This window comes from Danio rerio, chromosome 16, assembly GCF_049306965.1.
Source record: "Danio rerio strain Tuebingen ecotype United States chromosome 16, GRCz12tu, whole genome shotgun sequence".
Lineage (NCBI taxonomy): Eukaryota > Metazoa > Chordata > Actinopteri > Cypriniformes > Danionidae > Danio > Danio rerio.
In genome coordinates, this window is record NC_133191.1 from 5,216,560 (window position 1) to 5,243,662 (window position 27,103).

Here is a 27,103-nt window from a genome sequence, read left to right on the forward strand (position 1 = left end):
CACACACACACACACACACACACACACACACACACCACTAACAAAACACAAACACACAAGCTAACACACACACAAGCTCACATACACTTACACCCTCACAAAAGCACACAAGCTCAAACACACGTACACTTACACAGACAGAAGCTCACATACACTTACACACACACAAAAAACACACAAGCTCAAACACACGTACACTTACACACACACAAGCTCACATACACTTACACACTCACAAAAAACGCAAGTTCCGCATGTACATACACTCAGACACTCTTACACACCCACAAACACACACTCAAACATAGACAAACACACACTCACAAAACACACACACACACACACCAGATAACACATACACACAAACAAAAATAAAACAAAAATGCACCATGCACAATCACACACACGGACACAGTAAACAAATGTAAACACATATACACACTCACAAATAAAGTCCTTACACACTTACATACAAACACACACGTGTTAACACAGACTCTCTCACACACACAGGTACACACACACAAACTTTCGCATACAGACTCGCACATAAAAACAGACACAAGTTCACACACAGACACACACACATATAAATAAGAGATACACATACAAAAACACACACACACACACACACACACACACACACACACACACACACACACACACACACACACACACACACACATATATATATATATAAATATGCACACACACACACACACACACACACAAAAGAGACACAGCACTAACACATTTGCATACATACTCGTATAAACACACACACACACACACACACACACAAACAAATAAATGTGAACACAAACACACGTGTTCACACATACACATGTATACACACAGCACAAACACCTTCACATACATACACATAAACACAGACATAACTTCACACAAATGTAAACACACAAACACACACACACACACACACACACACACGTGCATAGCTGCTGGAGGGTTTCCCAAAGCAAACAGCTGCAAACCCTGAGCATGGGCTTCCTCCTGAAGAATGACATTCCTGGAGTGATTATCCCAAATATGAGACTCAGAAGTGTGAGGACCCAGTACAGTCCAGATCACAGACACACATCTGCTGCAACACAGCGGCCCGACCAGCAGCCCTGGAGACAAATAAAAACAAAAGCGCCCATGCACGAGCAATTAAATATACGACTCCCTGGCTCGGTGCATTAGCAGCGGCCTTTTAATTGTACATTACCGCTGTTCAAATGTCAAACGCTAAAATCTTACAACTTCTGTAGTGCTTTTAGGCTGTGTGAGAAATCAAAACCATGCAAACTAAAATGAGCAATTTGCCCAATTACAGAGCAGCAGAAGCGCTCCTGCTTTCTAATTTAGATCTAGAAACATAAAGCCTGCAAGCAGCGACATTTATCAGAGATGTTGTGCTTTCTAAAGTCTAAGGGCCCTACATGCACCCGGCGCAATAAGAGGCAAGGCGTGTTTGCTGCGAATGTTGCTATTTTTAGACCAGCGCAACTGTAATTTTAAAGTTTTGCGCCACATTGTTTAAATAGTAAATCTACTTTGTGGACTCAATGGTATGTTAAAGAGTCACAAAACACCAAAACACATCCCCCATAGCAAAAATTCTCTGGCCCAAATCTGGCCCACACCATCCGCATTTGCTCGGCCCACATGCCGCAGTGAATTACGCTACATGACTGGACCAAGTCTGGCTTCCATACAAGAGGCAAACATATCTGAGCAAGTAAATAACCCATAACTGGGTCTGAACTGGGCAGAATATGTTAAAGTATCATGACTGCAATGGTTTTTTATAAACCCATGAAGCATTTCGCTTTATGGCTTTGCTTTTTCTTGAATCAACTTGATTGATAGAATTGTTACTTTACTTAAAAATAATTTAAATGTATTTTAAAAGTGGGTCAAGATAGACCAAACTTACTTGGCCAAAATGTTCATTTTGAATATCTCAGCCGAATACAACAATTTGATATCTGGCCCAAGTCTTGCTACCAAGAAATGCAAAATTCCCCATTCGCTGTACGGTATCAAACATACCATTAAAACTACACTCTTCCAGCAGTTCCTCGTGTGCAATACCTTGTTTGTCACGAGGGTCATGCATGAAATCTTTCTGAATGAAAGTGCCAAACTGCAGTTACTTCGGTTACTGATGTCCATGTACAGTCACTGGCTGCGTCCGAAACCGCCTACTACTCAGTAGGTACTGCATTTGAATTTAAACATACTATTCAGCCGTTAGAAAAGTACGTTCTATACAGTATGAATATGAAAAGTATGAATGGAAATCGGACGTACTACATCCGCCATTTTGTCATGGTCACGTGACCAACCTGCGTCAGTTGCGTCGCTTTACTCTCATTCGTGAATTCGCTCGCGGGGCATCATGGGATAGCGCAGCATGCATGGGATGCGCACTCCAGAATCTCGCCGGAAGTTGCAAGTCATCTGGGTACTTCTCGCAAACTGATTTTCAGATTCTATGAATTCGGACATACTACTCAGCTGGCATACTGATTTTAGCGTCCTATATTCAATTCAATTCAGCTTTATTTGTATAGCGCTTTTACAATGTAGATTGTGTCAAAGCAGCTTCACATAAATGGTCATAGTAACTGGAACAGTGTGGTTCAGGTTTTAGTGTTTAAGTTCAGTTCAGTTCAGTTTAGCTCAGTTCAGTGTGATTTAATCATTACTGAGAGTTCAAACACTGAAGAGTCAATTCATCGATGCGTAGCTCTACCAATCCTGAACCATGCGAGGCAGTGGCGACAGCGGAGAGGGAAAAAAAAACTTCACCTGATGGGAGTGAAGAAAAAAAACCTTGAGGGAACCAGACTCAGTTTAGACCATTTTAATTTCTCCGCTGGCCAAAAGTCTTGTGCAGAGCTTCATTCGCCGTGGTTTAGGCCTATATAGTGTACGGAAACTCCCATTTTTATGCAAACCCCTCTTTCCCTCGCCCAACACTCCTACCTAAACAGAGCTGGACACACCCACTTTCCTGACTTTGTCCTAACTATAGTTGTGAAAACACTGCTGAAACAGGGGGGTTTCATGGTCGTTTAAGGTGCATTGTTGGTCTGTTGCTATTTTGAGGAACTGAAATAGACCTAAAGTACAGCGCAAAGCGTGTTGGTTATGTGTTATTAGTTTAGTGTATGTGGTATTAGTTATTGTTGTATTAGTTAGCCGTATGCATCACCATATGGGGCATAAAAACAGGACGTGTGTTTGGATATAACTCAGTTTTTTGACCACACTTTGTTATTTTTGTTCATTTATTCGCTTGATGGAACTTAGAACTGAATTTAGAAATAGTTTTGAAACAAATCTTCACACTTAACAAACTAAATTAAATATGTCAGCTAATGGATGTCTTCAGTGAAGTGTGTACAACACTGTTTCCTTACTCCATGGTAGAGGAGTAAAGTAAAAAGTAAAGAGAAAGTAAAGGGGCCGAATGGAGAAGGCTCGTTCTTTATCCTCTCGCTGCAGATGGTCTGTTTAACTGTTTTCTCACTAGCGAAGGGATCAGTTTTTCCACTTACAAAGCCCGCCATGTAAATAGCAAATGCACCATGGTGAGATGCAACTGACTCCTAAAAGGAATAGGAGATGAGACTCTGATTGGCTTAATGCAAGTTAGGCTCAAAACACACCCAGAACTCATTAAGAAGATAAACAGACAGTAAAACATGAAACGGTTTATTCTAGCAATGGCATGTTTATGAATGGAACTTTCATTCATTCATTCAAATTTCCTTTAGAATGAACCGCCAACTTATCCAGCATATGTTTTACACAGCGGATGCTCTTCCAGCTGCAACCCAGTACTGGAAAAAACCCATACACACTCATCATACACTACGGCCAATTTAGTTTACTCAGTTCACCTATAACACGTGTTTGGACTCGGAGGTGGGGATGGGGTGGGTATGCCAACTGATCCAGGTGGGGCTCGAACCTGTAACCTTATGTTTAGAAATGCAAAATGATGCGTTGTTATTAGCAATGGAGACTGCAGATGCTGAAGAGATCAATCCTACACTCGTTTGTATAGACAAAACCCAGTCCATCAAATAAATAACTATTTTACATGTATTTTCAGAAATGTGGAAACATATTCACTGTGGAGTGATTTTCCATACACAATCTGATTTTATGGGAATCCTGCGCCTGATTATTATGTAAGAGTGTAAATTATTATATGCATATTATATTATAGTTCGAACCGCTGTGGTTAAAACCCATTCTTACAATTCCACTTAGCCAATCACCAAAGACAAGTAAAAATAAACACTGTATAAAGCAGTGACTGCAGGTTGAAGGAAAATAGCGCAGTAAAAGCACCAAAAAGAGCTTCCTAATACAGTATTTCCACAGATTTCAGTCATTTGAGTATTACTTGTCATTCATTACTTGACAGCGCTGGTTGTGTTTAGCATCTGACGCTGCAGACTCATGCGTTTGACGGCCAGTGCTGAGTATTGACCGATTGCTTCTTTCTTTGTCCTTTCAACATAAAATTTTCCCAAAAGCCGCACAGAGCGCTAAATATGAGTCTCGGCTGTTCTAATTAGAGACTGAGTTCCCTCGCTGGGCACAGAGTCACATCAGCCCAGCTAAATATGAAAACCAACACGTGACATTCAGTGAAAGAATAAACAAACAATGAAGGAAAAACGTTTTCTTTCATCTCACCAGGTTTGCAGTCCTCACTTTAATGGCTTGTAGTGTAGTTTTGTTTTATTTCTTCATTGCGTAAATATGGCTGGATGATTTATTTTTGTAGAGTTACAGTCTTTAATTTGCTAAATAGTTATCAGTCGGTGCCAACTAGAGCTGAAGGATGAATTAAATACCTCAAAAACCAAAGAATCAACAGAACTGGGTTACTAGCAAGCTCTTGGCTTTAATACAGTTATAATGCAAGACTATTTCTGCTGCTGGTTGTAATCTGAGGTGTAAATTGACCGGTCTGGCTTTATTGGCATTTGTTTGTCTTTTAAACCTTTTTTTATTTTTATTTTTTTATTATTTAGAAATATGAAGACTGTTGTTTAGCATGTTGCAAATTCACTTAAAGGAACAGTTCAATCAAAAATTAAAATCTCATAATTTACTTACACTTAAGTAATTGTAAACTTTTAGGAATATCTTTATATTCATATATATAATTTATATATTATTTATTGTATATATATATATATATATATATATATATATATATGTACAGGGGCGATTTTAGGATTTTCATTTTAGGGGGGCTCAGCTCTTTATAAGGTTAAAAAAATATATATATATATTATATATATATATATACACACATACATATATACACACACACACACACACACACACACACACACACACACACACACACACACACACACACACACACATATATGCAAAGCCTAATATTACATTAATAAGTTGTAATTTAATAGAAATTCGCTTGAAACATGTTCGTTTAATATAGCTGGTATACTAGTATTCCACTGTATTACATAGACAGGCAGCCATTTGAGTTCTGAATAAGCCAAATAGGCTCAACCAACCTGTTTACTGTAGTAAAAAACACTTTCTAGCCTGTATTCAAGCATTTTTTGTTTCTATGTATTAAATAATTAAACTGCCACTTTTCTAATTAAATGACATATATATATAAATATAAATAGATATTTTTTAAACTTAGAGGCTAATTCACAATCTGATTGATAATAATAAATAAAACAGGTTTTTTTTTTATACTAGACAATACTTGATGTTCTATCTCTGTCAGTGACTCAGTGACAGTTAAAACGAGAACATTCTCCAAGTGCTTCTGTCACTGTGTTTAATCCTTTCTGTGGAAGACTGTATGGTGTAAGTAATGTCACATGAACTGTAAAGTGTTTAATATTGGTAGTTCATTTTGAAATAAAATAGGGAATTGTTTGTTAAGAGTTACATTTGTCGCTGGAGGAAACAGCTGTTTCAATTTGCAATTTATCAATAAACACACACCTTATTCTCTTGCTGTCCATGGCTGTGGTTTGCTGATCAAACAAAAAACAAAAGATGCGGAGGAGCCGAATTCTGCTGCCGTTTTCATATCAAATTTAAAGGGGACTGAGGCGATAATTTAGTGTACAGTTCATGAGCTAATTGCAAAAGTTTTAGGGGAACCGGGGGAGCCCCCCTATATATATATATATTATAATTTATAAAATACGAGGGTTTAAAAGCTACAAAGTTGCAGCAAAAAATTAATGAGTTGTATAACTAACAAATATCTATATTCAAATGAAATGCCAATATGAAGGTCTTCTTAAATTTGGGAAACTATTAATACTGCAGATCCTTCTGAAACATCGGTCATAAAGTATCAGTGCTTCTATCTGTCATAACCCATGTTCAGTTCAGAAGTGCAGCTCATTTAATCCATTGCTATAAGGCACAGCGGGGAGATCTGTTTTGGCAGAACAGCGCCACACTGAATATTGCAAGAAAATAGTTTCCACATGCATCATCAATATGATTAGATTTGCCTGCAGTGACATCAGGCGCTCTCACAATTGTGTGCACATTTCAGGCAGTTACCATCAATTTAACTCAAACTGGAGAAATGTATAATTTACTGTTAACTGAATCTATTGTAAAATCCAATGCAAGACTGTTTAAATCTGACAGGGAACATTTGATTCTGTTACTTATTCTGTTTCACTTATTCAAGTTTTTAAAATATAAGAGTTGACTTGTTCAAGTATACTTGGTGTAGAATCATGTTTTAGAGCAGGTCCAGATCTGATCTGCAGCTCCCGTTTACACTGCTGTCTGGACTTGTTCTGCTTCCACTGACAGAAGCGACTCTCTGTCTGAATGTGTGTTTTGTTCCAATCTCGAGAGAATGACGAAAGCTTCCCCTCATCTTATGTTTGCCTGACTGACCTCAAATGACTCTCCAAACTCAAACTTCAACACCTCCTACCACCGCTGAACTGAAGAAAGAGACTTGCAGCTCCAGCTGTTCATTTTGTTTTCCAAAAACAAATAATAAAAAAACTAATTTCCAATAAACTGCTATTTGATCCTCAACATTGTTGTGCAGGCATCATGACGCTAACCTTGTTTTTGTTGTTAAACGATGAGCAAATGTGTTATTTGTAGAAGTAAAAAAGAGAAGAAGAAAAGAAATAGATAAATAATAGTTTTGTATTTTCTCAAGAAAATTGTTTTGGAGTTTAACCTACTTATCCTAAAAGTATTTGTTAAACTGTTTTATATTTTAAAGTTTTATTTACAGTGTTTTATGACAACAGCAATGATTTGTACGCAAGCTTTCAAATGTAAAAAAATATATATATATTATGGAATATTTAGAGATTTCATGCAAATTTATATAAATTAATGTGTATAATTACATTAATAACCTGCATAATTACAGTAATTATCCTTATGATAACATTATTTAATCTGTATAATTACATTAATAAATTATATATTTACAGTAATAATTAGTAAAATGACAGTAATAATCTGTGTAATTGCAGTAATAATTAGTAAAATGGCAGCAATAACCTGTGTAATTACAGTTAAACTTTGTAAAATGACAGTAATGACTAGTAATTATGGAACAAGAAATTCTGACAGTTTTTTTTTTCTTCAGTTTTTTATGGTAATTTTCTGGCGCCCCTGCTGACAGAAAATTACGTTGTTGTTGTTTTTTTACAGTGTATTTTTTTTCAATAGTCAGAACAAACCATCGTTATACAATAACTTGCCTAATTAACCTAACCTGCCTAATAAACCCAGTTAAGCATTTAAATGTGACTTTAAGCTAAATACTAGTATACTGAAAAATATCTAGTCAAATATTATTTACTGTCATCATGGCAAAGATAAATGAGTGATTAGAAATGAGTTATTAAAACTATTATGATTTGAAATGTGTTGAAAAAATCTGCTCTCCGCTAAACCGACATTGGGGAAAAAATAAACAGGGGGCTGATAATTCAAGAGGGGCTATATAATGTAATGCATATGTAATGTAGCTGTGTGAACATAAACAACATCTCTGAAGATCGCACAATATTAGTTCAATTGTTCAATGCAAGAGGAGACATTGGCATTTACATAGTTAGCTTAGCAAAACCTACAGCAAACCCGTTTGGGGACTACAAAAAATACATCTGGCCTACAGTATTATGCTTATAATCACATTAATCTGTTTAGTTACATTAAAGAGCCCATATTATGGGTTTTTGAAAATTCCCCTCCATGTAGTGTGTAACACAGCTCTAAGTGAAGTGAAGTATCCAGCTAAGGCTTAAATCTGTAAGAATACAGTGTTTAAAACTGTTGATTCATCTATAAAAGAGTCGAATCATAGTGCTTCAAACGAGTCGCCTTGATACCGACTCATTAGGTGTTTCGCCATGACGTACGAACGAAACAAAGTTTTTCACGTGCACGCGCAAACCCGGGAGATTTCAAACCTGAGGCCCCGCCCTCTGACGCAGTAACCCAGACACACACACACACACACACCCACAAACACACGCACACCCACAAACACACGCACACAAACATGCCGGTCGATTGAAGTCACACTGCAGATGGATATATTGAGTCTCTACCCAAAGATGAAACATCAGCATTATAACCAAGCAGTTGGAAACTTCTGGAAGCTACATGCTACAAAGAATACTTCATCTGAGTTTGTTAAAGGAAGGATCAGTAAAGAGTAACTGATGGACGTCAGGATGGGTTTCTTCCTACATTTCTCAAGTGTAAGTACGTGCGGTTAAAGTTGTTGCCTCGTTTACTCTAGCTTGCAAATGTATTTAGTTGTGATTTGTTACTTGTAACCGCGTGTACTGTATCAGGTTAACTGGATATATTATCTTATCGCGTGCAAAGTCACGTTAAAAACGCGACGCGTGCTGTTTGTTTATGGAGCTCCGTGCTAGAGTTCTGCTCCCGCGATTTATTCGGAAATGTATTCCCGCGCCGCAGAAATCTGGCGCGGGGAGAGAGAGAGAGAGAGAGAGAGCGAGAGAGAGAGCGAACGAACGAACGAGCTTTGTGTACTTTGTGCTGTGTGTGTGTGTTTATACAGACTTGGCTGTCTGGACTGTATACTGGGTGATATTTGGTTGTGTTCTCCGCTCTAGCGGGACCGGGCGCGGCGGGCAGAAAACGGAGCGGGTTCTCAGGCTAAAACCTGGCGGGTGCGGGCTGAAGCGGGAGCGTTGTCATCCGGAGGTGTGTGTGTGTTTTTGTGTGTGTGTGGTATGGCGAGTACACGACTGTGTCCTTCGTTCGGTTATCCGTGGCACTATCCACTGGCCATAGTGTGGCAGCTAAAGTCCACGCCTACACTATCGAGCGTGTATGAACTGTGATTACTTTTTAAATAGCTGATTAGCTATTGGCCATTTCCCTCTCTGACTGAAGGCAGTCGACCAATCGCGACAGACTGTCATCGGTCCAATCAGCGCAGATTAGCTCCGCGCTAAGGAGGGGTTTGGGAACAAATGAATCACAGGACGATTCATACAGGAGTCGCTGGGATAATTAGGTAAAAATAAATGCAGATTATAAGACCATGAAAGTGTTTTTTGACCTTGCATGCATATTAGACTGTTGTTGGAGACCCTTACAACCAAGATATGACCTTATTTCATGTATAATATGGGCTCTTTAATAAATTATATATTTACAGTAATAATGAGTAAAATGACAGTAATAATCTGTGTAATTGCAGTAATAATTAGTAAAATGGCAGCAATAAACTGTACAATTACAGTTAAACTCTGTAAAATGACAGTAATGACTTGTAATTATGTTTTTTTTTTTTTTACAGATTATCTACATTTTTAATTTGACAGTTTTTTTTTATTATTATTTTACTGTAATTTTTTGGCGCCCCTGCTGCCAGAAAATTACATTTTTTTTTAACGTTTTTGTTATTATTTTTTTTTACAGTATATAACAGTTGGGTTTGGAGGTGGGGTTTTGTGCCACACCTTTTAAAAGATGTGCATTTTCGTACGCCTGAACTCTTCTAGTTCTTCTAGAACTCTTCTTGACTCTTTCTCTGTTTGATAGGCATAAAAACACAAAAGTTTAAGATTTACTTCAACACGTGTTGCTGATTTATTTTATTGTGCGTTTGCCTTTGTCATCTGTCATCAGAATCCACTCCTGAAACGGCTTTGCTTTCTGGCGGATGTTATGAATTCCTCTTCTCAGCCTCTTGCCACTTTCGGCATTCAGTCAGTGCGTTTCTGATGGATAAAGCTCATGTCTCTGCTCTTCCTGAAAATCCACTCAGAATCCCATCACATCTTATGTCTTTCAGCCCAGATCCTGAAGTGTGTGTCACTTTAAAGCACACTTCATTTATAATCACACTCATCACTCGCATAAAACTCAATCTAATCCAGGCTGTTTCTCAACACAAGCGCTGTATTTCACTTCTACCCTTTCCCGTTGTCTCTGTAAAAATGTTTAACTTGATTTAAAACACTGATGTCTCTTTCAGATAAAATAAAATGCACGCATGTCATATTTTATGTTACAACCTTTCATGCTTCATTAAAATCCACAGAGCACGTAAGCACAGAGCCTGATCTACAACAGTTGCTTTAACTTTACTTTCACTCCTGTGGTTTTTGTTTCTTTTTCAATTATTTGCCAGAGCATAGAATTTTTCACAGTGTTTCCTATAGTATTTTTTCCTCTGGAGAAAGGCTTATTTGTTTTATTTCAGCTAAAATAAAAGCAATTATTTTTAAAAAGCCATTTTAGGGTCATTATTTTTAGCTCTTTTAAGCTATATATGTATTGTTAAACTGTCTACAGAACAAGCAGTCGTTATACAATAACTTAATTACCCAAACTTGCCTAATTAACCTACACTGTAAAAAAAAATCTTTAAAAAAAGGTCAAATGACTTGCAGCTTCGGCTGCCAAACAAAATCATAAATTTCCTTGTTGAAATAAAGTGCAAAAAATAATAAATCTACAGATATTTTCATTAAAATGTTTACAGAAAAACACTGTTATTTCACAGACAATTTTCATCATTTCAGCTATAGGCAATTATAGGATTCAGTTATACATAAGTTATATGACATTTATGAGGCATGTAACATGTTTCTGTGTTTTTGTTTTTTTGTTCTTGGTGATCTTTAATATAGCTACGCAAATATTTTCTAAAACGTCTAGCAATAATTCGCCTACAGCTTGTTAGTTAATTATGAACACAAAAATAATTATAATAATAAAAATAAAATGAACAAAATAAAAAGATAATAGAGCAGCATTTTGCTAAATATAATAGTGCTTTATATGCTTTAAATCCTGCTATATATTGTTTCATATTCGTTTTTTATTTCACTTGCTGCATTCGTTATTTAATATTTGAATAGTAAAACAAATAACAGCCATCGCTTAATTGGTTTCATTTTACCATCAAAATGTAGTATATTTTATATCATTATCAACTTTTGATATAAAAACGCAGTGTAATTTAATTAATTGTTAAAAATGAAATAATTTATGTGCTGTGTTTTTATTAGTGAAAGTGCCCGCTCACATTTGACAAGGCCTGTCCAAAATGATATTTCTGCCACTATAATGCAAATGCACTATTATTGTTGTCTTATCATTGTTTATTTTTCTGTTATGTTCAGAGATTTTGAATATCATTTATTTCCCCTCCAATTATTTTCAATCATCACGTTAAATTTTGGTAATTTTCCCTCCAAATAAAATTTAGCCAGAGCTGCGCAACATATAAATAAATAAGGGTGCACATGTACCTATATTTAGCACCCCTATTTGATAGAGCGGCATAACAGTGTTTAGTCACATGGTTGCTTTCGCTTTTATGAAAAAAATAAAAAATAAAAAAAACTAGTTTCGGCTCTTATTTAACTTTAATTGAACAAAGGGAGCCGTTTACATTGCGTTACCAAGGCAACTACTGATGCGTTTTGTGTAATGCTTTAAAGAGCTTTGTCGCAGCACGACAGTGGAAAATGAAACCGTATGCGTGCTGTCTGGCCCGGTTTGGCACGGAATGGAACAGTTCTGTTTAAAGAACGATTCAGCACGATAGTGGAAAAGCGGCTCTAGATTATTACGATCGAACACCATCAATAAAGTGACTGCACTAAAAGTTCAAGAGAAAACAATGTTATTTTAAAGAAGTTTCCCTAAATCATTACGATTAAACACCTTTAATAAACTGCAAAGACATGCTCATGGTCACAATTTAACAGTTTTATTTTGGATCAAAAAAAGTCTGGAAAGAACAAAGGGGTCATTGTCTTGTTGGAAGGTAAACCTTCGGCCCAGTCGGAGTTCCTGAGCTATCAGAAGGAGGTTTTCGTCCAGGAGATCCCTGTACTTGGCAACTACTTCCTCTTTCCCTAAAATGCAACCAGCCATCGTGTCCATGCAGCTGAAAAACACCCCCACAGCATGATGCTCCCAACACCGTGCTTCACTGTTGGGGCTGTATTGGACAGGTGATGAGCAGGGCCTGGCTTTCTCCACACATACCGATTACAATTAAGGCCTAAAAGGTCTATTTTGATCTCATCAGACCAGAGAATTTTATTTCTCACCATATTGAACTCTTGGCAGGCTTTCAAGTGTAACTCATTATAATGTTTTACAAATGAGAATCAGATTCAAGCATCTTTATATCTCTGATTTATGCATAAAATCATAATCCACACACACAAACGCTCCTCTGCAGTTTACATTGATGCATTTGACAGGTGTTTTCACCCTAAGCAGTTGTCGTGTTGTAAAAGTACGAGATTTAGTGCTGACTGACTGACTGATGTTTACAGACGCTGTCAAATGAGCGGGAAAGAATGAGGATTAGATGCAGACAAAATGCCATTGACTTGAATAACCCCTTGTCCTCGCTGCGGTTCATTTCGTTATCTTCTGCTTGCTTTTTGAGGTATGTTATTAAATGGTTTAAATTTCTTTATGATTTGCGCATTATGAATAATTCACTAAATGAATATTTTCTCCACTCACTCATGCCATTCCAAATGCTTTCCACAGAACATACGTCAGGCATTTATTCCTCCGCTTTATTTATTTGCTGAGCAGCTGGGTCATTGCCAGAAATATCCATCAAATATTCTGCTGTTCTGAGGAGCATCTGAGCAAATTTTCTAGACTCGATTTGAATGATTATATTAAATTATGGCAATCAAAAGGTTTGTCTTATAATTGAAAAAAGAATGTCTTTTTTTTGACATTGTGAAGCACTTTGGTCAACGATGCTTGTTTTTAAACGTGCTATATAAATAACATAAAGTAAAACATGATAATTGCATTTAATATTATATTTTTAGGAACTCAGTTTTTTGGGTGTGAAATTAATAATAAGATCTAATAATTAATAATAATTAAGGTTGCAACAACGAATCAATTAAATCACTAAAAATCGATTACTAAAAGCATTGGCAATGAATTTCATAATTGATTTGTTGTGTCGTGCGACGCAGAGACATGTGATTATTTTTTTAAAAGTTCAGTGCGGAGTGAACACGGTCTCTCGTGCACTGATACAGACTTCAGCGTCTCTAAGACAGGGTTGAGGAGGAAAGGAGTTCAACAGCAGGGTAAATCACTACAGAATCCTACTTTTGTTCCGTTTTGAAGTAAGGAACGTAAAGTCCCTGGTGCTAGTGTTTACTCTTTATTGAGCTTGACAAGCATGACAAGTTAGCTTAGCTCGTTAACTCATTGTGGCAACTGAAAAATTCTTTCGCTGAGCCAAAGAAAGACTTGTCATATTATCACAATTAAGCAGTGTTTTTAACCACCTAATGTTTATTTTAGACATGTACACGCAAGTACTAGTAAAACAATACATATAGACTTTGTAAAACATACAAAAAGTCTATGGAAGTCTAACAATCCATTCAAAAATAATTTGCCGGTGTGTTTAATTCATATCAGATGCTCAGTGAAAGTAACTAAAGTTAAATCTATTCTTCCCTTTGTTCACCAGTCAATTACTTGCATGCATTTTGGGAGTAACTAATGAATTTACGTGCTGAATGCGTGTTAGGTTTATATGAATGGGCCAATTACGTCACGGGAGCTAGTTTTTTTTTTTTGTTTTTTTGCAGTTTTTGTTTTCGCAAATCCACCAGAGGCCGCTCTGTACAATTTTCAGATCTCAAATTTCTCTCGCGAGTGCCATTCGCACCCACTGTTCTCCCGTAAATACACCAGAGGCTGCTGTTGCCTGACTCACCCACCCCTTTCCCAAAACCCAACCAATAGTGTTTTCAAAAGCAAAGACTGACCCGCCCACCCACTTCCCTAAAGCCAACCGACAGTGTTTTTTTAGATTTTACTTTTTGGTTATTTACTTATTTTATTTTGTGTCCTACCCGCTTTCTGGAATGTTTCTTCACAAGATTCGAACCCAGTCACCAAGGTCAACTCCGCTCCACATCACACGTCCGCCAACGTAACTGGACAACTGGAAAAACAGCACAAAAGCCGTTCACACAGAGGTAAGCGGTCAGCTGGTAAGCATGAAAAGGAATGGCGTCATACGTAGCGTTTTTAAATACGAAATGCAGCCATACGTACCTCTGGGTATATAATTCGTGATCTCCAGAAATGTATATAGGGCTACGCTTTCAGAATGAGCCTGTGGTGAAAAAAAAGTGACTAGATTCCCACTTTTCGCGTTTGCTTCATTGAAGAAATCATCGAGCCGTAAACAGGGAAACTCATTCAGAGATTTTTTATTGAATTAAAACTGATTTTACAAACATTCTGGTGAACACACAGTATATTTATCAACTCACAGACAAAATCAGTATAGTTTAATAACAAAAAAACTAGATGGAGATGATGAAACTCAGGTAACAGTGGAGACAGGAGAGCAGTACACGTGTGACACACACACACTCGATAGTGTTCAGAAACATGATTAAGGATGTTTATGATGTCTGACCAGTGACATCATCTACAGTAAGAGTTCACTGTGAGGTCACCAGTCTGATCAGAGATGAAGAAGGCCAGTTCTTTATCTGTGCTGCCTGTGAAAACACACACACACACACACCGGAGAGAGACATGAAAACAGTGACAATATTTACATTTAGAAAATCTGAAGCTAGTTTGTCACTTCAGCCTAAATTAATAAACAATTTTTGTGACATCATACTTCAAATGCTCCAATCAAATGCTCTCTTCTGTCTGACATGCCCCGCGCCCAATTTGATATCTCTTCTCATTTGATGTGCATGATCAAGCACTCGCACTGATAAAACAAACCACTATTGGCTGCTTTTTTAAAATGGGGAGGGGCTACTATATGCCCCGCCCTCTCTTTATGTTTCAGTTGAGATTAAGCCAAAAAAATCGGATAAAAAATGCACTGCACAGGATTCACATGTTGTGTATGTGACAGATAAAGCGCACCTGTGTTTCAGTAGTTGATCATTCTCTTGACGGCCTCAAAGCACTTCCACTTATCCGGGATGTAGAAAGGCTCAAAGATGTGAGGGAAAGGTGTATCATATCCACAAACCCTGCTGATGGGAGCCTCCAGGTTGAGGAAACACTCCTCCTGCACAAACACACACACACATCCAATTATAATCCACATACCATACAGACTATACAGAACCTGATAAACACTGAAGAAAAGCTGTGATCAGAGGTGGCCAAAGTAGGGCCTGCGGGCCAAAGGATTTGTAGAACCTGAATAAGTCTGTGGTTTTAGTTTAAATCAGTTGTTATCTTAAAAACAACATAGCTTGGGATGTCACGACTGACCAATCAGAATCAAGTATTCAAGAGAAGTAATCATTTTTACACTGTATAGACTTCGCTTTGCTTTAAAGAAAAGATGTTGATGTCTTGATGTTGACTTCTGACTCTTGACTTTGTTGTTCATTAATGGCTCGTTTCCACTGACTGGTACGGTACGATTCGGGTCGGTACGGGTCACCTTTTTCAGGCTTGAGTTTCCACTATAAAGGGTACCCTTTTGGTGGGTGTGGTGTATGACAGAAAGTTTCAGTCGCATCATTCTTGCTCGAGGAAATATCTACATTAAAGCTGCACAGGTCGTTCACGTATCATATGAAAAGCACTTCTCACAAAACAGATGCTTTACACACTTAAATACTTCTGTATAAATGTATATTACTAACTTTTCTATAAACATGATTTTAATATAACTGCAGATCAATGACAGTGCAAAATAGCCTACTGTAACGTCTGTAATTATATTAAATAAATAAATAAATGAACATATATGAACACATACTGACCCTTACAGTCTCCGATATTTTACCAACTACAGAAAAACTACACACAGCAGACATTTCGTTCTTAATTAGGTTCAAAACAACACAAAGTATAGCCTACAGTCAGAAAACCTCTCATCTGTGTCGGCAATCTTCAGCAGCACATGTCATGTAGTCTCTGTTAGAGAGTAATTCCATCATTCCCAGTTCATATTAGTCCAAAAGGTGATGATAATAATTAAAACAAGGCCGTTTGTTCACGTTTGCTGAAGAAATAACGTGCTCCGGGTTTTTTTCGCGCTCCACTCCCGCGTTTGTCCTTTTCTTTCTGAATATGTCATACTTGCGTTTGTCAGCTTCTCACGGGATCGGGTTTCCAAAGCTTGTCAATAATCAAGCGCATGTTATTATTATCAGCTCAAGAAGATGTTATTTCAGATATAGACGCGCGGCTCGTAAAAAAACTGCGAGGCACAAGGTAGATTCTGCTCTACTCCATGGCTGTGTGGCTGTTCATCAGGACGATGATATATGAATATATAATTCCGCTGTAATCTCTCGCTGTGTATTTCAAACATGGCGGATCCTTAGTTTACATTCTGGCTTGTTGTAAGTGAATGACGTATCTCTTCTGTAAACCAATAGCGTTTAGCTGCGCGTCTAGCTTCGCCTTTTGGTACCCTTTCTTGTGTTTGGGACCCTTTCGAAAGGGTCCCGAAAATGTGATACGGTACGATTTGGTTCGGTACGCCTTTTGACAGTGGAAACGGCCATAAAAGCGCACCAAACTGAACCGTACCGTACCACTCAGTGGAAACGGGCCATAAATATAATCAATCAAAGCTCAAACATGAATAGTTAATGCGAGCCTCGTATCTTGGAAATGTATAACAGTTGGGTTAAATCATTTCCATGTATTCTATGCTTAAGAAACAATCCAAAAGCCAATGGAAAAATCATGTTGGCCTACAAAAACACATCATCACGACAGCTCTCGATCAGGTCCATCAATATTCAATGCTGCGAAACCTCCAAACAAAGGGAGCACTGCTGAAATAAAAACATGCTCGATCCAAATTCAAGAGCAACGCGATTAACAGTAACAAATGGAAAAGCTGAGTATTCTCTTCAGCAGTGACCCGAGCGAGAGGCTTTCAATTTAATCTTTTGAAAAGACATCAGGCCAGAAAACCCCTAACTGGAAGCTGAAGAAGCCTGATTTCCAAATGACAAAACACTAAAAACACCAAACTCGTTTTCACAGAACCATCAAAACTTGTGCATTAAGAGGGGGGCAGACGGCTTAAAAGCTTTGACTAAACCTCTGAATCATGGCCACCATTGAGATGTACTGTCTGTGTCCAAAGAGTCTAAATGTGAACACAGAAAATGCATGCGCTAACTCTGGGTGAACTCTTCATCTGATTGCCTTTTCTGAAGTCACTGCGTCAGACTTCATTAACTCTTTCCCTGCCACTCATCACTAGATAGTTGTAGTCGTTTTCAAAAAAACATTGGGCCGTAATGGCAGCTACAGGGGCTCTCCATAGAAATGCAGCACAAACTGCTCATATTTTATATCCGTTTCAAGCTACGAATGTTTGGATCACATAACGAAACAGAGATATGATCACAAACTTGCGCTCTATATTCTCCACCTGCACCTGTTTTTCATCATGTCCCAGTCAGAGCTCCAATCAGGTGATGTTTACATTTATCTTGTGGATATTCCTCAGAGATTTAGTCATTTCAGTTTATACGACTGCACCTGACCTGTACACTAGAAAAGAAACTGTACGAAAGGCTTACAAATGTACTGACGGTTATAAGTACAATAAATTGTGTTGGGTCAACTGTGCTAACGTTTAGCACAAGTGCATACATTTTAATTGCAATGCAAACATAATTAGGTACTTTGTATAAATATCTGAGGATTCATTTTTTTTGTAATATTGGGTTATCAAAGTATATGTGTATTCTGTGTTATTTTTAATTAATTAATTTATTTTATTTACTTATTTGTTTTTATTCATTTATTTTATTGTTATTTATCATTAGTATTATTATTATTTTTTCTTCTTTTCTCTGTGTAATTTCAACTTGTTTAGAGGGTAGGGGTAGGAATAATATTGGTTTAAATTTCTCTGTAAAATTACTTTGTTATATCTGTAAAAGTTTTTTAAAAAATTTTTTAAAAGTCTTTATTCTTGCTTTACATGAGAGACGGTGTAAAGACAGAAATGTGCATCAGATTTGCGTCAGGAGCGTCTCTGCAGGTCCTGGGCGCTGGAGTTGGTCAAACGCAGCCTGCTGTCCCTCCTGCTCGCCTACACATAATCACCGCTTTGGGATTTGATGTGGCACTATGAACCTAGTGCTTCTGTGGCTCAGAAATAGCTTTATCTGCATGTGATGAGGCTGAATGGAAAGCGTGCGGGTTGTAAAGAGTCCAGAAAAGGACACATCAGGACATCTGCTGATAGACAGGAGTTAAAATTAGATAAGCTAAATGCTTGTTCGCATATGTTCACCCCAACATGTTCGTGCAATGCATTTAAAAAAAAAACAATGTTTCCTTTCTGTGCACTTTTAAACTTTGTTGGTTTTGGCATTAATGTCCATTTATCTGCTTTACCCCCATCACTGAGATCTTCTGAGGTCGAGAAACAGAACAAATATACAACTATAATTCTGATGGTGTCACATTTTCATTAATTGATGAACCTTTTATAATAGTATTATCATGACATTGACCTTAAAAAAAAGTATTTTAACACGTATAATAACAAAAAAAATACGTTTTTAGTGTATTGCTGGATATACGCTCACCGGCCACTTTATTAGGTACACCTGTCCAACTGCTCGTTTATGGAAATTTCTAATCAGCCAATCAGATGGCAGCGAGTCTATGCATTTAGGCATGTAGTCAGTTCAGACGATCTGCTGCAGTTAAAACCAAGCATCAGAATGGGGAACAATTACAATATGGAAAGATTTCAATTTCATAAAGTTTTACATTATGTTACTGTTCTAACATATTCACATGACTGTAATGCTGGGTTTTCTTCTTCTTTTTTTTTTAAATCTAAAAGTGGATGTGTGTACCTGCCAACCTGGAGCAAGAGCAAGACCAAACCTCTAAATGCTCTTACTGGAAAAGCAGGAGAACAGAGCAGTGCAGTCCTTTCCCAAGTCATGGCACGTGGACGGAGAAACAGCACGATTACTTCAATTTCACCAGAGGTATGAATCATTTTGGGCTTGACTTAATAAGAAGTGGCCCATTTGGCATGTCACCATAAATAATTTGTGTATTGTGACAGAAATTATTGCGATACGTGATGTTGATGTCATTTGGTCCCACTTTATATTGCTGAAGTTTTCTCTGCGCGCTTGCGTTTTATTTAGAAACGACTTTGGTTTAGGCTTGAACCAGCATCCCAGCGAACTTCTTGCTGAGGTGACAGCACTACCTACTGCGCCACTGCTTCGCCCCTACAGCAAGTTTAGTTTATTCAATTCCCCTATAGCGCATGTGTTTGGACTGTGGGGGAAACCGGAGCACCCTGAGGTAACCCACGCCAACACTGGGAGAACATGCAAACTCCACCTAGAAATGCCAACTGGCCCAGCCGGGACTTGAACCAGTGACCTTCTTGCTGTAAGGCGACAGTGCTAACCATTGAGTCAACATGCTGCAATGACAAAAATAACATTTAAAGTCTTACTGGCCCCAAATGTTTGTACTGTACGTACACATGCATCTAAATATACACACATTTTTTCGTTTGTGTGTGTGTGTTCTAAGTGGAAGCAGTAACAGCCGCAGATTAGAGAGCATTCAAAGACTAGCGTGACACAGAAATGCCAATATCGCTGACCGTGAGAGCCAAAAAAGACAATTGCAAACTGTGTGTGTGTGTGTGTGTGTGTGTGTGTGTGTTCGAGGAGCCCGAAACCATTTACAGATTTAAGCTCAAAGAAACCAGGAACAAAACATACGCTTCAGTGCCAACCAAATTTATCATGTTTCCCACATCATGCCGCATGAAATCCAAATTCAACATCACTCAGGCTGTTTATGAGCAGACATCAGGGATATTGAGTGAATATGCCAATCATTTAGTTCTGGCACACAAACTATAGAATAACCGACAGAATATTCTGCAGAAATCACCCAAACTCACTCACAGTCCTGTTAATAAAATCACTACTGCCATTAAATCAGTATCGATACTTATTGACTGATTCGGTGCGAAGCGCAGTAGTTTTATTAAAATTGTGGCTGCTGAGAGCGCAACTTGAAAGCAGTGCCAATAAGCTTAGAGGCACACGATGCGCACGATGGAGCAGACGTGCACATGTTGTGCAAGCGGTGCACACAAACATGTGCATTTACCAGCTGCACCTAGTTGAAAAAATCTGGGGCCTCATGTACGTAGACTTGCGTGGAAATCATACTAAAACATTGCGTACGCAGAAAAAAATTTATATGTATGAATCACTGCGTACGCCGAATTTTTTTTGACACGTTTGAGCATAAACTCGGTTCAAATCCAGCGTCTGATGAACTCTTTCTTCTTTTTTTCCCCGCTACATATCATATTTTGGCTACTCTTCATCACAAGGATAACAAGTAGGAATCATTAATATGTCTGTGCATCATATTTTATTTGCACATTTATTGAATGGAAATGTTTCTAATTCACTTATGAAAATTCACCTTCAGATGGTGTCTTTATAGCAATGTGTGTGCAGTAAATCGCTCCGATTACATTGGGAAAAACGGTGACCCCTCTAAATTGTGCTTTAATGTTTGGCTGGTCAACTGTATGGTATGGAAGCCTTAGACATGCGGATGAACCCGTCTCATACAGCTGCCAATGCATGGTTTAAAGACACTTTGTAGTGTGCAATTTAACACAACTGCCTCTAGGAGTCGCCAATGGAAATAAAACAGACACACACAAGAAAAGTGCATACGCTAGGCATGAAGCTGGCGTGGACCTGCGCACATTCCCACGTTCATTTCACTGTTACCGTACGTTCACACCGAAAGCGGCGAGAGCGTCAAAATAGCCGGAAGTCATTCATTTTCAATGAGAGCCGGCGGCGTTAGGCGACGATAAGCGGCGAGGAGCAGCGCGGCGCGTCTTCGCCGGCGTGAGCGTCGAGGAGAGTTGAAATAAAGTTAACTTTATGGTAATGAGCTATGTAGCGGTTCGGTGGCAAGCAATCAGAATGAAGACGTCCACCGCTTGATAGCAGTTCAGGGAACACAGACCTGTGAACTTTGGTTCCGACCACAGTTGTTCCCAAGGGTTTGATTATTGAGGTCGCCGGATTTCCAATTATTTACAATGTTTTCCTACAGGAACATGCATTAAATAAGTTACTGGCGAGTTACTGATGTGCATTAATGTTATATAAATTTATCTTTAAAAAGCGGGAATCTCACGCGATGTGACAGTACAAAACAGTACTGCTGCTTCAGGATATTTCAGACATATGGACACATATTGGATAAATAGAGCAAAGCCACATCACACGCAACTTGATCTTCCATTGTTGTATGAATTTGATAAGAAGCGCGCAACATTTTTACGCTAAAAACTTGTTTTATGCAGGAATGTAACTAATATGCTGCAACGGCTCCTTTAAGTACAAGATCAATGTAGCGAGTTTTGACGCTCTCGCCACCGGAGCTGAAGGCAGACACCGTTGTCACCAGGGCGGCCAGAGCAACCTTGGACGCTCTCGCTGCTTCCGGTGTGAACGTACGGTTAGTAAATCCAAACCTGAGCGTGAAACCTGGCGTACGCAAAGTTTTTGTGCCTACGCAGCGTTGATACATAAGAACCCTGAACTTTTCTAAATGCTGCGAGCGCAGTGTGATTTATGCAAGTAGAAGTAACCAATCTGCTTCACACTTTGTATTGAATATACACATTTCAGTAATAACGGCGGACTAATTACCTCAGACAAACACGGTGCACACAAACACTGCAGTGCTTTTTACTCTTCTCCATCAATTTGCATCAGAGCTGCAGCAATGGTTTGTTTGTTTGTCATTTTCTGAGAAAACGCTTGATGGTCACCTAGTTACGAGAGACGCCAGGAGAGCGCAAGCGCAAATCTTATTGTAAATAGTGAAAAAAAAACATGCACTCGCTCGTCACTTCAGGTCAGAATAACAACACGTGAAAATGAGTGCCGCATATCAGCAGTGATGAGATTGTAAATAAAAACAAGGATGTAAGAATGTAGCCGGAGTGGCTTTTTGGTTTCTTTAATTGTGCATCCCAGCCAATAACACTACATGTAGTCATTCAGCAGTGCAGTAATGGCACTCGCGTGTGTGTGTGTGTGTGTGTATCATTAGTTACTACAGACGTCAGTAGCTTGACCACTGAAAGCTTTTTTTTAGCAACTTTTCTGTTGAATGCAATTATCTGTGAGCATCCGGCTGAATCCTGCCGGCGCGGCGGCACACAGGTGCTCCGATAATCCTGACGTCAATGAAAAGGTGATTGATGTTTAAAGCCCTGCTCTGCATCTATGCATGGATGAAGCTCTGGATAAAATTTCCACCATCTGCACCAGGCCTGAGACAAACTGTGCAAACACTACGCTTTAAAAGCTTGAGGTCAGCATGTCCGGTACTGCTCGTTTAAAGACAAGAAGACTTTAATTCAGTATTAAAGGTGCTGCATGTGAGTTTTTGACTCTTCTTTAGTATACAAATACCAGAAAATGTTTGCAGATAATTAAGAAAGATACTAAGTGAACATTTTTGCTTATCTGAAAACAATGCTGAAGTCAGATATTCTGCTTTGAAACTGAGTGTTACATGCAAGAACATCAGTCTTTGTGTTGGTCCCTTTTAACCCACCCAATGTGAGTTTAACCAATTATATTTCAGCACCCCGGGTGGCCGAAAACCGCATATTTCATTCATTCAGTCAGGAAGGCTCACAAAGTGTGCATCCGTGACCAAGATTGGATATCCGGTGGACAGTAGCAGACTCATCCGAAATGAGATGCAGATTCAGAGTTCCACATGAGGTTATTAATTAGCAAATAATATAAATATTATGAACGTTAACATTAGGTGAGCAGGCTTCATTGTAACCGCATGTCCTAACAACAGTCTAAATGACGAGATACGCAGTGATGAACAATTGGGCCGTTTGCACCAGACGAAACACCACAATAAATACAGCCATTCAGTAGCACAGAATAGTGCACTCACTGCACTCCAACAAAAGGGTAAGGTTTCTAATTAATGCATATTAAACCTCTTTAACATTATTAAAGTAGATGCTGAATCACTGATATGTGTTGGAGTCACAGTTCTGAAGTTCAATTTTAGATGGTTTATTTTATTGTCCAGATCTGAGGTGAACTGTCTGCTGCTGCTTTCAGTATATTGCAATAAATGTCATGTAAAATGACATTCAAACTCACATTATTAGCATTTAACACTGAATAAAGCACAAGAGGTGATCATTGTCAGTGTTCTGTTGTTCAGCTGCAGGAAACAGACGTCATTTCTAACATATCAATTCGAAAAGTGCGTTAGAACAAAAACTCATTTTAATATGGAGAATATTCCTTCTATCACGTGCCGTTGCTTTTACATAGAACACAAATTAAATCAGCCTTTAGTCTCGATTGTCAGACTCGCTCCTGTTGACCGTCAATCTGGCAACCTGTACTTGGGTTTGTTTTGATCCAGGAGTGCAATACCTATTTCAACCACTGGGTGTCAAACTTGCATACTGCACCTTTAATAGTAACAATAATGTCATCCACAATCACACATAAGATTTATATTTCTAATAAATGCTGTTTCTTTCAAACTTTCTTTATGAAGAAATCTAACAAATACACGGATGTGAAAGTTTCCACAAATTAGTGGTGGGCTGTTATTGATGTTATTGACGCGAGACCCTAAAAACAAATATTGCCTTTAATCTATTCTCAAAGTTAGGTTGAGAGCTAGGTCTATTCTACGCAAGCTATGTGGACTTTCACCTTGATATTTTAGCGCAGATGTATACCTGAGCGGTGAGCCGTCTGACAAAAAGTGCAGTTCTGAACCAAATCAGCAGGATGCATTCTGGATCTTTCACTTACTTCGAAGACACTACTGACTACACTTGCATGGACATCTGTAATCTAGTTATTTGCCTTAATAGACAATAATATAAATATGGTGTTTACGTGAAGTGCTTTTATGTAAGAGTTTCCAGTAATTTTGGGTGCAGTTTCTCTTTAACTCGTGGACATTTCATTTATGCACTCGTGACAATCAGGGGTTATTAGACGCAAATAAGGACTAAGGGCTAGTGAGAGTGTTCTGGAATTTATCAACGCACGCCAAATGGAAAGAAAAAAAATTTCTGCATTTCGCGATGTGTGTGCGTGTGTGTGTTTGTGTGTGATCCTTTACTGACAGCCGCGTGTATAGACCTTGTCGGAAAATATGGCGGAAAATCCTACATGTCGGTAATAGTTTGATTGCAGTGTTTACTTCAATAATGCCACTGATATCTGCATACTCCACATGTCTTCATCCCATTTCTGTTTAGTTCAGTTATGACTTTAGTTGGATTTAGATCATCATAAATAGCTGTTTGGAGCTTATGTAGGCCTACAGTTCAACATTCATGTTTAACTGAATAAACAGTTAGTAAACACAAGAACATCTTATTGAACATCATTTGTTTTTATCATCAATGATCAGTAGAACAGTTTCTCAAGCAGTTTGTGATGCATTTTAGAAACAGGAGATGAGCCCCTTGTGTAATGCGCCACCTGGCTTGAGAAACCCATTCTCAAGACTTACTTTTAGTTATTAGTTGGGTAGCACACATATTCTGAATGCTTTCTGCAAAATTCAAACGAGCCATTTAAATCTAGATTAATTCCAAGATTAAAGTGAGATTAATCTAGATTAAAAAAAACTATACCTATACCACAAGTATAAATTGTTTTCTACAAGGATAAAAAACAGAAGTGATCCTTTAAATATCTTCAATAGATTTGTTAAAGGGATGGTTCACCCAAAAATGAAAATGAGTGCATAACTGATTCTCCCATCATCGTTTAATGTGGTTTAAAACCTTTATAAGTTTCTTTCTTCAGTTGAATACAAATGAAGATATTTTGATGAATGCAGGTTGCCGGCACCCATTGACTCTAGGGCTGTCAAAATTAATTGTTTCTTCAATGCACCTCAATGCTGGACAATTTGGAATCGGTTCAGTAATAGATCATGAACGGGTTATTACATATGAGGCGAGGGTGAGTAATTAAAACGCTCCAACTACTTAAAAACAGCCAACTGTGCACAATTCACTACTTGTGAGTTTGCTGGACAGTCTGACACTGAGTGTACAGCAGAACCTAGGAGCAGCGATTTCACTGCTAGGGAGAAAATGAAGCACACTCTCTCTCTCTCTCTCTCTCTCTCTCTCTCTCTCTCTCTCTCTCTCCCTCTCTCTCTTTCTCTCTCTTTCTCTCTCTCTCTTACTTTGGACTTTTGAACTGCTGGCATGTTTTTAAGGTAACTTTTCCTCTCCCTTTTGGCTGTTACAGCGATACTTGTGGATCCAGACACCAGCGTGATTTGCCTTGATTTGTCATGTGATTCTTACCTGAACCGCAGAGCTGATCTCCGCTGCGAAACCTCCGGTCACTGGAGCCTCGTGACTGATGAGCAGACGACCCGTCTTCATCACCGACTGCAGGAGATAAAACATGAGCACAAACACAACTGAGAATCTGTTCTGATCACACACAGACCATCATGCTTTTCACATCACTACATCTGAACAGCTCAATAAAAATTTATCCTGAAATCACAGATTCATATTAGCAAATAAATTAAATGTAATATTTAAACAGATATTAGACATTTTCCAATAATATTTCGTCCTAAAAATGACAGATTCATATTACTAAATAAAAAATTATATTAGTTATGCAGATATTAAACCTTTCCCAATAATATTTAATCTTAAAAATCACAGATTCATATTACTATATAAATAAAAACATATTATTTATGCAGATATTACACATATTCCAATAAAATTTAATCCTAAAAATCACAGATTCATATTAGCAAATACATTAAAAAGTAATATTTAAGCAGATATTAGACATTTCCCAGTAATATTTCATCCTAAAATCACAGATTCATATTACTAAATAAATAAAAACATGTTATTTATGAAGATATTAGACGTTTTCCAAAAATATTTCATCCTAAAAATCACAGATTCATATCAGCAAATACATTAAAAAGTAATATTATAGCAGATATTAGACACATTGTCCAATAATATTTGGACAGATTCATATTATTAAATAAATAATAAATATTTCCCAATAATATTTCATCCCAAAAATCACAAATTCATATTGGTAAATAAAATAAGATGTAATATTAATCCACATATTAGACACTTTCCCAATAATTGTTGTTTCAGCTCATTTTAAATAAGTAATCGTCTATTTATCAGTGTTACTCTCTCCTTTGGCTATCGTTATCAATCTCACACAATTTTTCTTTTTTTTTTTTTTTGTTGAGTTTGGAGAAACTCATCGAGTTTTTCTTTTATTATTTGAGCAAACAGGAATGCAAAAAAATAAATAAAAAACAGATTTGTTGTACTCTTCCATTAACTGCGCTCTAAGTTTACCAACTATGACGTTGTGGAGAAACCCAACAATGTGAAAAGATTCCATACTAACACCACGCCACTTCATTC

At 37.9% G+C, this 27,103-nt stretch overlaps 1 protein-coding gene across 1 annotated transcript in view; it reads right to left on the bottom strand.

The window, feature by feature from the left end:
• Nucleotides 1-14,792: 14,792 nt before the first annotated feature.
• Nucleotides 14,793-27,103, bottom strand: part of bckdhb (branched chain keto acid dehydrogenase E1 subunit beta) — a 90,715-nt gene continuing 78,404 nt past the window's right edge. Inside the window, 3 exon segments of the mRNA NM_001080653.1 lie at nucleotides 14,793-15,104; nucleotides 15,490-15,637; nucleotides 25,985-26,071. Coding sequence (NP_001074122.1) covers nucleotides 15,497-15,637; nucleotides 25,985-26,071 — 228 coding nt within the window. The 3' untranslated portion in view covers nucleotides 14,793-15,104; nucleotides 15,490-15,496.